Here is a 13,170-nt window from a genome sequence, read left to right on the forward strand (position 1 = left end):
TTATTTTCATTAATGGTGAAGATGAAAAGTTGAATTAGATTTATATCCACTTATCCAATATAATCAAAATTTAATATTTTAAAATTTATACGTGACCATTTAATTTATTGAATTAATCAATTTTTTATTATTGGTCAAATTTTTCAGATTATAAATTTATATTAAATTAAATTCTTTTAATAACTTTTTTTATTTTGAATAAATGTTTAATCATTCTAAGAGTTCCTATTTATGTTAAGTTTTCTCAAATAAATCTCTTTCATATTTTTTTTCTCAATTAAGTTTCTAAAGGTGAAAAATCAGTGTAATTAGGTCGCTATCATTAAATTGGTTAACATGATTAAAATTAAGCTGAGTTATGTTTTTGAAAATTGAATTTAGGAATGATGAAATTAGGGTTCCTGAAAACCAAATTGGGAATGATGTTTTTGAAAACTAAATTCGCGTTCAGGTAGCCCTTCGGAGTGGTGGAACTATGATTTAGTGGTGGTCTGGTCTTGTTTTTCATTTGCAGGTTGAAGGTTGTGCGAGGGTTGCTTGTGCCATGAAGGAGTTTGCATAACGATGGTGTTTGCTGACGGCAGCGCTGCAATTTTGGTTGTTGCGATTTGGGGCTTGACTTTCTCTTTGTAGGTTCGCGAAAAATACGAAGGGATTTGGGTTTCCATGGAGTTCGCGATTTGGATGTACGAATTAGAGAACTCGATCAGGGTTCATGGTTTCGCTTTTTGGTATGCTTTCCTTGTTGGTGTGCATGGTGATGAAGTGCGAGTTACTCGCGATGAAGTTGCTCATGCTCACAATTGCATCACGATGGCCTGAGTTTTGGACTCTAGGGTTTGCCATGGTTGTCGCGAGTGGTTCAATATTGTGCAATAATAAATAGACTTGCGATTAGGGCGTCGCAATTGGGTTTTCTGGTATTTGAGTTTTTGTTTTCTGGATTGGGATTCACGATGATGGTGATCGCGATTAAAGGTTGCTACTGTTTTTGTGTTTTCTAGGTGTTGAATTTGATGTTTTTCCGTGGTTGCCATGGACGACTAGGATTTTCAATTTGGGGAAAGGTTGAAGATGATGACGTGACAGAATATGGTGATAACTCAGCTTAATATGATCTTGCATCTGCCATGTCAATTAATAATTCCACCTAATTGAAAAAAGAAGAAGAAAGAAAAGGATCTATTTAAAAAAGCCAATATAGAAAGAGACTGTAAGAATGATTAAACTTTGAATAAATTATATAAATATAGTAAATTTTAAAAAGAAAATGACATATTAATAATAATTATTATAGTGAATTGTAATTTTATGTAACTTTTTATTAAATTTTAACAAAATATTATCATATTAAAAAATTAAAAATTAAAATATATTTATAAATTTATAAACATTAAAATATAAATTTAGATTGAATATTCATACATTTTTAATTTACTATTCGAAATCGACTATCAATTATTTATTTTATTCAATTTTATTTATTTATACGTTCAAATTTAATATATATGATTTTTTTTCTATCCCTGATTTTTAAGAATAAAAAGGTAAAATAAAGATTTTTATATAAAGAAAATTACAAAATGCACAAATAAATTGACTTCCTAAAGCAACAATGTTGATCTAACCCAACTCATGCCCGATACATTTCTTTGAGAAGAAGTAAAAGAGGAAAGAGAAAAGTAACTGTTAAATTTAAAAATAAAGAAGAAGGGTATAAATAGAGAAGAAATAAGAGGGCACAGTATAAAGTTTCTTTATTTCGGATTTTGGGTTTCTCTCTTGCGTCAATCGTAATGGCTGCTCTGCAATACTTGGAATCGCTGCGCAACGCGCACCCTGAGCTCGCCGAATGGTACAATTCGCTCGCGGATCTGTACCAGAAGAAGCTCTGGCATCAACTCACCCTCAAGCTCGAGCAGTTTGTCGCACTCGCTGTTTTTCAGGTTCCACTCTTCTTCTTGACTTCATTTTTTATTTCGCTCTTTGCACTCGTAATTGATGGAAAGCTGTACTGTACCTCGGTTTGTTTTGTTTCAGAAATTGTTAGGTTTAGGTTTAATTTGTTTTTGTGTGTGTAGTTGTTGGTTTGAGCTTGATTTGGGAGTTAGGGGTGATGTTGTCTGGAGAGAGTGATTGTGCTGCTGTTAGGGTTTTGTTTTGGGGGGCTTGAATTGTTGTGTTTGGAACGGTGGGAAAGATGGGAACTTTTTTCACAGGGATTGCGTTTGGATTTCGTTAGGTATGGAAGATGTTGGGCGGGGCACGTGGACGGGGTTGTTATAGGATTGAAATCTTTGAGCTGTGGGATTTGTGAAATTAGGGTTCTGCTGGAAAGTGAATTTTTGGGGACCTGATTTGGAGTCCAGTTTTATGGTTTTAGTTATTTAGATTTTGAGGAGAGTGGTGAGTGATGATTTTTAGCGACCTGGTATATAGTGGTATAACGTGTGGATCATGAGATTGGTAAGTCAAGGACCATGAAGATCAGAGGGCAGTGTCGTTAGGATGGAATGGAACTTTAGCCACATTGGACTGAATGTGGATGTTTCACTTCAAACAAGATCAAGCATGCTCTGTTAAATTTGGGAATGGCTTAAGTAATTAAACTGAATGCAATTTTATTCTGTCGATGCCAATCAAGAGGTTGAAATGGTAATTCCCCCCTTGCATGCTCGGTGGCATTATTTTGAGTCGGGATCTTTGCATCAAATATTTAGGTCATTAACCTGTCAAACTTTTATATCACATCATTGGCTGGAAGCAGCCAGAAGGTAAGACCAAGTTTATTCAAGTTTATTCATGGTACTCAACCATTAACGATTATGGATGATTCATTCGTTATGTTAGTTTGTGCGTATTGCTAGTTCTTTCTGCTTCTCATATAGACAAATACTCATTTCAGGTATGCGTGTGTAGTCTTATTATAATTTATATTTCTTTTGTTTCATAAATGGTTATTACTTAAATTTTCAGGCTGGTGATGCGTTGATTCAATTATATCACAATTTCATCACAGACTTCGAGACTAAAATCAACCTTCTGAAGCTTGCACATTTTGCTGTTATAGTTTCTCGGCAGTATTCTGAAAAGGAAGCTGCTGTTGGTTATCTTGGAGGGGTCATTGAGAAGTTGCAGGCCACTAGAGAGCAGCGCATAGAAGAACCGATTCTTTACATTAAGATGCAAATAGCAATATTCAAGCTTGAGCAAGGTGACCAGAAGGAATGCAAGAAACTCCTGGAAGATGGGAAGACTACACTTGACAGCATGACAGATATTGATCCATCTGTATATGCTAACTATTACTGGGTATCATCTCAATACCACAAGACCCGCCAAGAATTTGCTGAGTTCTACAAAAGTGCCCTTCTCTATTTGGCATACACATCAGTGGAGTCTCTATCAGAATCATTTAAGCTGGTGTGTCCTCACAATTGTTGCAAATTTCCCTTTCTGTTGTCTCAAATTATGGCTATTTACTAATACTGGTTACTTTTGAGTCAATTTATGATTTGTATTGCAAAAGGAGACAGAAAGCCAAAAAATCCGCCACATAGAGTGGTTGGCATAACGGCTTATGGCAGAAGCCCTGTCTGACAATGTTTTTATACATATGCACACACATACAAATTAAAAAAAAAAAAACTGTAGAAGTGTCAAAAGCAACATAAAACTAAAATTCATAACATTCATCTAAGTCTCAATCTCATGATTGTAACAATAGGGCAATACCAAAGACACAGTGACTCATTGGATGGCAGAAGCCCTGTCTGACAATGTGTTTATACATATGCACACACATACAAATTAAAAAAAAAACTGTAGAAGTGTCAAAAGCAACATAAAACTAAAATTCATAACATTCATCTAAGTCTCAATCTCATGATTGTAACAATAGCGCAATACTAAAGACACAGTGACTCATTGGAAAACAAATCCTCATCCTGATCCCCTCTTCTAACCTTATATAATCATTCTTCTCATCATCCAAAGAGGCATCGCCTTCAGCTTTTTCTCTTAACATTTCCAAATAAATATTTGGCAATCCTTCTTCCATTTCTTCCTTGCTACTAATTTCTCGATTCTTTTATTATTACCCCTTTCCAGTTTCAGAAGCTCCTCCTTTTCCTTTTATAAAAACTGAGATAATGTTCCATCTTGACCCTCTTCATTTGCAAACTGCTTCCTTTTGTTATCCATCAAGCTCCTTATCTGCAAACAGTGGATGGCAATGGATGCCAGACCTTTTTGAATTAGGCAACGCTGTTTGTGACAGTGCAGCCATGGCAATTCTTTCTGAATTATGCAAATTGTCTTTTCACTTGAACAAAATATGTAGGGGAGGGGAAGAAGGTAGATTACAATGATAAGGGACTTGATAATGGTGATACTTTCCAAAAGCATGACTAAGGCTGTTTATTAATTTACAGTGGCTGATAATGACAATTAGTGTGGTTTTCTGCACATCCAAGTGTTGGTATTTAGGAGTGATATTTATTCTCTTGAATCACATTTTGCTACTATAAAGTTATATATATATATATATATATATATATAACTTTATATATATGTATGTATGTATGTAGAAGAAAACCGAAAAAAAAGACCTTCAACAACCACAAAAAATAGATTTCTTGATTTGGCACTAATTGAATTATTAAAATATAAAATCTACTTTATGAATTATCAGAAACCCTTTTCTCATATTTCGATTTTAATGGATCTTTAGTTTCTAATCCAAAACTAATAATCTGAAATGTTAAGAACCTTCATTTTATATATATATATATATATATATATATATATATATATATATATATATATATATATATATATATATATATATATATATATATATATATATATATATATATATGGAGCATAAATCACGTGGCAGCTGAAGTCCAATTTTATGTTGGGGCTCTTCTCTTGTATTGGCCTGCACTTTAGGACCGCATTATTTACGTTAGGAAATTGAGAGTATGGTGTAGCTAAATTATACTTTGTATGGACTTGGTGAAGTTCTCCTGTTGTAATTAAAGGTAGTTGATGTGTTTAACCACTTCATTTATGTAATACTTTATCTATTATCTATTAAATTTTTTAGCTTATTTTACTTTTAGTTGGTGGCATCGTCACAACATTGCAAATTTTATTGTGTCATCCTTAGAAAGATTAATGTGGAGGAGTTTGAAGATAGGTTGATGCATTTTTTTAGTAAAATGGAAACTTCATCAGAGGTTTATAAATACATTTAGGTGCATAATGTTCTATAAGGAATAAGAAGAGGTAACACAGAGTTCGTAGTTGTCTATCTCATTTGTGGTTTGTTTCTATTTATCTGAAGATTTTATATGAATTGATGTGCTATTTTTTATTTGTTAGGATTTAGCATTTGATTTGTCCCTCTCTGCCCTTCTTGGGGACAACATCTACAACTTTGGAGAGCTACTTGCCCATCCTATAGTGAGTAATTACATCAAAATATTTGGAGCACCTATTTTCTGAAATTTCCTGTTTTTATCATTTTACTATGTTGGTTCACACACCCTATACTCTGTTTTGTCTATCATTTTACTACGTTGGTTCACACAGCCTATACTATGTTAAACAGATCAAGAGCCTTCTGGGGACAAAAGTGGAATGGCTTTACTATATTCTGCAGGCATTCAATTCTGGTGATTTAGTGCGATATCAAGAATTGTGTCGGGTGCATAATGCTGCTTTAAGTGCCCAACCAGCACTGGTTCAAAATGAACAGAAGTTGTTGGAGAAGATCAACATTCTCTGTCTGATGGAGATTATATTCAGGTGTATAATTTAATTAGATTGTCACTGTTGTCAACTGTTGAGGTGTATTTTATATCCTTTTTTATTTTCATCCCAACTCAACTGATTGCTGTTGCTTGCAGTCGGCCTTCAGAAGATCGAACTATTCCGTTGAGTGTAATTGCTGAGCGTACAAAACTTTCTATAGAGAATGTGGAACATCTCCTAATGAAGAGCTTATCTGTAAGTTGTATTGGAAGTTCTACGGAAAACAGTATAGAAATTTTGTTTGATTTTCTTTGCAACCATTTAAAGTAGTACACTTTCAGCCCAAACATCTCTGTAAATGTGAAATAGCTTATGATGTTTTCTTGTTTCTTCTCATTTTTCTTAGTCTAAATTATTTTTACAAAGGCTTGACCTATAATGACAGTTAATCATAGTGTGGTCATAGTGTTTTTTAAGCATATATTTTGTTTGGGAATGGAGATATAAACTATAGTCTAACGATATTCTTGAGTCTTGAGCTGTGACATGTCCTTACTCAGTTGATGAATTATGTTGTGTTGGTTGTTACTCATAAAATGTATAGTTGATTATTTTGAGTTTTAGTTATTAACCGTGATACATAAGCAACACCTAATGTTATACTTTTGCTATGCGGAAACTGACCTCCCATCTTGTGGTGGCAGATTTGTCGAAGTGAGTGGTATGGCCTGCATGTTCAAACATGTTAAGAACTTTTTATGCTTGATTTCATTTAAGGCATACATAACTTCTTGCTATATTATTGGTAGTATGTTGCAACACGAGTATTCTGTTTTGAATTTGATTTTCTATTAGATAATTCTCTTTAGTTTTCATTGGCAATTAACTCTATTTTTATCACCTGAAAACTGCTAAAAAGTGGGTTATAATGGGACGAGTGAATTGGTTGATTTGGACAGTTTAGTTGACATAAAGCGAAGAGGTGTATTAGGTTAATTTTTTTTTGGAGCATTTGCGTCTTTTACTAGGTTTTATAGATCTTGGGAATTTCGCACGGAATGCATTATTTTTGGCTGTTTTGAATTGTTGTTATGTTAATTTTTTAGTGTTGGTTTCATCTTGTCCTTTCATTACCTCCTGAGGCTGCTTTAGACGTGGGATATTTTTTCTCATTCAAATAAATGTTGTTTTTACATGTATTTCTACACCTTTTCAGTGATTAAGCAGAGAATCTTGTTGAATATTGTGGCAGTGGTTTAGAAATACTTACTTTACTTCTTAACTGAATCACAACGAGTACATAAGACAACTTCATTCTGATGTATTTATAGTATTGTGTACTTGTTTCAAAGAATTTTAGTCATCCTTGAATTGTTCTTAGCAAAGCAATCCGAAGTTTCTTTAATTGAATTTCTGCATTTGAGAACTTTATTATTATCATATAGATGTTTCAGCAAATAACGTTTTAAAATTTAAAGCTTGGAAGTGAATTTCTTTATTTTCAGGTTCATCTAATTGAGGGTATAATTGATCAAGTTGAGGGCACAGTGCATGTTTCCTGGGTGCAACCAAGAGTTCTGGGTATTCAACAGATCAAATCCTTACGGGATCGACTTGACAGTTGGACGGGGAAAGTACACACTGCATTGTTATCCATCGAGGCAGAAACACCTGATCTAATCGGATCGTGAATTTTCTTTTATTTGTTTTCTGCCCTTTGTAACAATTTCTTAGGTTAAAGAGAACACATCCTAAGGCGACAAAAGATGAGGAGACTTCCAAGTGACATGGGGCCAACTTTGTATGCTTTATTTGGGTTACCAGCTGCTTTCTGAGTGATTGCTGGAAGAGCATCCCCTTGTACTTGGCTGAGAAATTGTTGGTTCTATGCTTGCAAACTTACAGACATGGTAACTCATTTCCACCCTCGCTGTTTTTACGCATTAGAGTAAATGACAGACTATGTATCTGGAATTTTCTTTGATACGGCCATTTTTATTGACTTTTACAAGTATTTTTCATTGAACAGTCCAAAGCATTCATCTTCGTTCTTTTGCCCAATTTTTCCTCACTTTGATTGGGTGGTACTTGCTATGAGCTGAATCTTCCGTCTGTTATTCCAACTTCTGTTATTTTTGTGCGAGGCTGTTTTCTTGTAACAGCAATAAATTGATCAAATGACTCGAATGGTGATAGAGATGATAAATGTTAACACTTTGTTGAACATACCTTTTCCTTTTAGGTTAAAATTTATTAGGAATTAAAGTTTGTGTTTTACTAGCATTTTTCATCGAAATGTTTGGTTGAAATGCTTTGCGGTATGAATAAGTGGTCGTTTGCATTAAAAAACAAAATATTCGTGAAAGAATGAATGAATTTATGGAGGATTTGCCATTTCATTTGAAATATGATTGCTACGTTCATGATAAGTCCAATCAGAAATATGAACCGTAAGAAAATATCAATTAAATCTATAGTAGAAGACGCAGATAGAGGAAAAGAAAATGATGCATTGAGAAGAAGATAATTAGAAGGCAGAGTGGAAATTTACGTAGAAGTCAGATTGAATATAAGAATGATTTTTCTTTTTAAATAAAAGTAAAGGTTGATAATAATCTATTTTATAAATACAAATAATTGATATATGCATTTATGAAAAGTAAAGGGATACATAAGTTTGTAGTTTCAAAATCTCGATTATGTTTTAAATTTTCATATATTTTTATTGCAAATTTTAAAAGTTAATAGATATAATCTTTATAATCTAATTATATTAATTTTTGTTATGTGTTATGTTAAACATGTTCCAGACAAATGAAACGTAAATAGACCAAATTCAGTTAAGAGAATCTTAGTTATTTATTTTTTAAAGTTTAAGAGTATCTTATTTATTAATTTTTAAAGATTAAAAATTAAATTGTATCAAACTTTAAAACATATCTAATTTTGTATCAAAGTATATATAACTCTCTGGTAAATTATGCTATTAAATATATAATTTGGATTGAAAATATTTGTTTATTATAATTTTTTAATTAAATTGACTTTCAGAAAAAATTTCGGATTAAAATATATTTAATTATTATTTAAATTTAAAAAATATTTAAAACTTCATCACATTTTTATTATATATAAATTACGTGGATGCTTAACAAAATATAATAATATAAATAAAATAGAATGAAAATTTTTTCATATAACATACTTTTTTTTTATCTTTTATATTTTCAAACATCATAATTCCTATAAAATTGTTGCAGTTCATTATGTCTGTGTGCAACAATAATTAATTATAACCATATTATAAATTATTATATTACAAAATGCAATAATAAAATATTTTATTATAACACATAAATATAATAATGAATAATGATGTTATAACATGATTGTTATGAAATACTGTAAGAATAAGTTATAATGTAATACAACGTTTTCTTTGTTACCGTGACTTGTGGTCCAATTTCTGTGAAGAAATAAAAAGGATAGACGATTATTTTATTTCTTGGCTCCCTTCTGGTTTTTTCTTATAGCAACATGGTTGAGTTGTACTGGTTAGTTTAAAACAATTAATTGTAACTAGGTAGTAGACCAGACTGTAACATCTGTAAGATTTAGTTACTCACTTAGTCTAATTCAATTTTTGTTGGAAGTGCTTTTCATTATGAGAGCAATACTTCTTTTTATGGTCTTAGTTGCCTAATGAATTCCAAGAAGAAGGAGAAACTTTTGAGTTTTTTGTTTTTGTTTTTTTCTGTTCCAGATATATAGGCACTGTGGTAATACCATGAACAGGTTAAAAGGGTCCTCATGACAGATTTAACTGTTGTTCTTATGTATCAGATTAGAACACAGTCTCAAGAAGACAGTAAATCACAACTATCGAATTAAGAAAATAAATTTGTAATTTTCAAGGGCTTGAAAAGTAATTACACAACTAAATCCAAGCCTACACGTGGAGAGATATGAGAGGCCTTCTAACTTGCAAGGAGAATCTGGTGGGTCCAATCATTATCCTATCCAGAAATCCCATGTCTCATAATGCAATTTTCTTTCTTCTGTGGCCGCAAATGCTGCCTCAAATTTCATGGATCACATTCAAATCCTATGAAAATTACCATTTTTTTTCCTGAAAAACTCTATGAAAAAAAAGGAAAATCTTTTCCCTGTCACGCCCCCAAAAGGCCCAAACCACACCAATGCTCATCACAGTTCCTCCCCATTCCATTTCAGTAACTGGGATAATCACACCCCAGTTTCATACATACAAACACTTGTCAAACACTCTGCAGCCATCTGATCAACTTTCCTTGCATAATGGACCATAAAGTTCATCCTTTTCTGGTGCATAACCATCTCTCTCCAGTTTCTATATTCAGATTTTGAGTCAAATTCTTACTTGTATTGAAAATTTAATTTCATCAATTGTAACTTGTATCTTATTGACTAGATAATGTGTTGCATACAGTTATATGTTTTTAGCTTAGCTTGCTGGTTTAACATGGTGTGGATGGAAGGATGAGTGGGACATCTGTTCTTTGCCAATCCCATCTTCTGTCACTTCCAAATAATCCACCCCAAAACTCTGAATTGAATGCAAAGTTCAATGAGCAGGGATGGTTGTCTTTGCTCAAGAGATGCAAGAGCATGGAAGAATTCAAGCAAGTTCATGCCCAAATTCTAAAATTGGGCCTTTTCTGGGATTCTTTCTGTGGCAGCAATCTTGTTGCCACTTGTGCTCTATCCAGATGGGGCAGCATGGAGTACGCTTGCTCAATCTTCAGGCAAATTGAGGAACCTGGTAGCTTTGAGTACAATACCATGATCAGAGGAAATGTCAATAACTTGAATCTAGAAAAAGCTCTGTTGCTGTATGTTGAAATGCTTGAAAAAGGAATTGAACATGACAACTTCACCTACCCGTTTGTACTCAAAGCATGTTCTCTATTAGGTGTTCTCAAGGAGGGAGTGCAAGTCCATGGTCAGGTTTTCAAGGCAGGTCTCGAGGATGATACCTATGTGCAAAATGGCTTGATCAGCATGTACGGGAAGTGTGGGGAAATAAAGCATGCTTGTGACGTGTTTGAGCAAATGGATGAAAGGAGTGTGGCTTCATGGAGTTCCATCATTGGTGCACACGCTAGTGTGGAATTGTGGCAAGATTGCTTGATGCTTCTTGGGGACATGAGCAATGAGGGACGCCACAGGGCTGAAGAGAGCATTCTAGTTAGTGCACTTTCTGCTTGCACTCATTTGGGGTCTCCTGATATTGGAAGGTGCATACATGGGATCTTGCTGAGGAACATTAGTGAGCTCAATGTTGTTGTCAAGACTTCACTAATTGATATGTATATAAAATGTGGCAACCTTGACAAAGGGCTTTGTGTGTTCCAAAATATGGCTGTGAAGAACAGATACTCTTACACTGTCATGATCTCAGGGCTTGCCTTTCACGGGCGTGGAAGGGAAGCTCTGAGAGTTTTCTGTGAAATGGTGGAAGAAGGTTTGGCACCTGATGATGTTGTTTATGTGGGTGTATTAAGTGCTTGCAGTCATGCTGGTCTTGTCAACGAGGGTCTTCAGTGTTTCAACCGCATGCAATTTGTGCATAAGATCAAACCAACAATTCAGCACTATGGTTGCATGGTGGATCTTATGGGGAGAGCAGGGATGCTGAAGGAAGCCTATGAGCTCATAAAAGGCATGCAAATTAAGCATAATGATGTGGTTTGGAGGAGCCTTCTCAGTGCTTGTAAGGTTCATCTTAACTTAGAAATAGGGGAGATAGCAGCTGAGAATATTTTCAAGTTGAATCAACACAACCCTGGTGACTATTTGGTGCTAGCAAGTATGTATGCAAGGGCTCAAAAATGGACTGATGTAGCCAGGATCAGAACAGAAATGGCTGAAAAACATTTGGTGCAAACACCCGGGTTTAGTTTGGTTGAAGCAAATAGGAAGGTTCACAAGTTTGTGTCACAGGACAAGTCTCAACCAGAATGTGACACGATCTATGAAATGATTCACCAAATGGAATGGCAGTTGAAATTTGAAGGCTATGCACCAGACACCTCACATGTGTTGCTTGATGTAGATGAAGAAGAAAAGAGAGAGAGACTGAAACATCATAGTCAGAAGTTGGCAATTGCTTTTGCACTAATACAGACATCTGAAGGATCTCCAATAAGAATATCAAGAAATCTTAGGATGTGTAGTGACTGTCATACTTACACTAAGTTCATTTCCATGATCTATGAACGGGAAATTTCTGTAAGAGACCGTAATCGCTTCCACCATTTTAAAGATGGAACTTGTTCATGTAAAGATTATTGGTAAATTTCATTACATTTATGCATAAAGGGTTCTTATAGGGCTAGTATTTTTTTCCCGTGTTACACTTGATAGTTATATTGCAGTAAATAGACACTGATTGATATAATATTGAACACTGCCATCTTTTGCATCTCTTTTTGCTCCAATAATGTTGCTGTCAATGATGTCAAGAAAAATTGTTTTCGAAGAATTTATGAATCTTGATGAGTAACTCTTGTTTTCTTTTGGTATAATTAACATCGAAAACTTCAATATAGCTCTCTTAGCTAAATGGAATTGGAGACTAGAAACGGATGACTAGGTGTGTGGAAAGAGGTACTTGAGTCAAAGCATGGGTCATAGAGAAACTGGTGTGAAAATAACATGCTGAGCAAAAAGTCTGTGGAAGTTCTGAGTAAGGAACTTGGTTCTATAACTACACGAGCATATAGAAGAAGGAAATAAAGTAAAGTTTTGGAAGGACTGTTGGATAGGGGTTGAAAATAGAAAAAGTATAGAAATTTATTTAAAAAGTTTTATTTTAAAAGAAATATAAAAATAGAAATTTAAAAATATTAAGATATGGTGGCTGAATGGTTTTCCACTGTGTATCTTGAAATTTCTTTGATACGGCTATTTTTATTGACTTTTAAAAGTATTTTTGGTTGAATTGGCCCAAGCATTCACCTTCATTCTTTTGCCCAAATTTTCTTCTTTGATCTGGGTGGCACTTGATATGAGCTGATTCTTCTGTCTGTTATTTGTGGGTGGATGTTTTCTTGTAGCAGCAAGAACTTGATCAAATGACACTAAAGAAGATAGAGATGCTAAATGTCTTAACACTTTGTTGAACATACCTTTTCCTTGTATGTTAAAATTTATTAGAAATGAAATTGTCTATTCCTACTTGTCATAGTATGAAGTGTGTGCCTTAGCGTGTTCTGAGAAATTGAAACAGTTCTGAGAATCTAAACATCCCACCAAACACACATGTACACATAAAAAAAGTACCTAGCGTTAACAAGAGCTTGAATTTAGCAGATGTTTAGCTGGTGATTGACGTAATTAACGTGGTATTTCAAAATCAGATTATGGTGA

General features: G+C 33.8%; 2 protein-coding genes across 2 annotated transcripts; both read left to right on the forward strand.

The window, feature by feature from the left end:
• The first annotated feature begins 1,744 nt into the window (after nucleotides 1-1,744).
• Nucleotides 1,745-7,788, forward strand: LOC124827828 (26S proteasome non-ATPase regulatory subunit 13 homolog B). Its single transcript, XM_088100586.1, has 6 exons — nucleotides 1,745-1,946; nucleotides 2,977-3,423; nucleotides 5,389-5,469; nucleotides 5,618-5,814; nucleotides 5,916-6,015; nucleotides 7,266-7,788. Exons 1-6 carry the CDS (start codon nucleotides 1,797-1,799, stop codon nucleotides 7,449-7,451), a joined length of 1,161 nt encoding a protein of 386 aa, XP_087956712.1. The 5' UTR covers nucleotides 1,745-1,796; the 3' UTR covers nucleotides 7,452-7,788.
• Nucleotides 7,789-9,826: 2,038 nt separating this feature from the next.
• Nucleotides 9,827-12,155, forward strand: LOC124827826 (Tetratricopeptide repeat (TPR)-like superfamily protein). Its single transcript, XM_088100698.1, has one exon. It carries the CDS (start codon nucleotides 10,279-10,281, stop codon nucleotides 12,094-12,096), a length of 1,818 nt encoding a protein of 605 aa, XP_087956824.1. The 5' UTR covers nucleotides 9,827-10,278; the 3' UTR covers nucleotides 12,097-12,155.
• Nucleotides 12,156-13,170: the final 1,015 nt, after the last annotated feature.

The sequence above is a fragment of the Vigna umbellata genome, chromosome 10 (genome assembly GCF_029865625.1).
Source record: "Vigna umbellata cultivar VRB3 chromosome 10, Vumbellata_1.0, whole genome shotgun sequence".
Taxonomy (NCBI): domain Eukaryota; kingdom Viridiplantae; phylum Streptophyta; class Magnoliopsida; order Fabales; family Fabaceae; genus Vigna; species Vigna umbellata.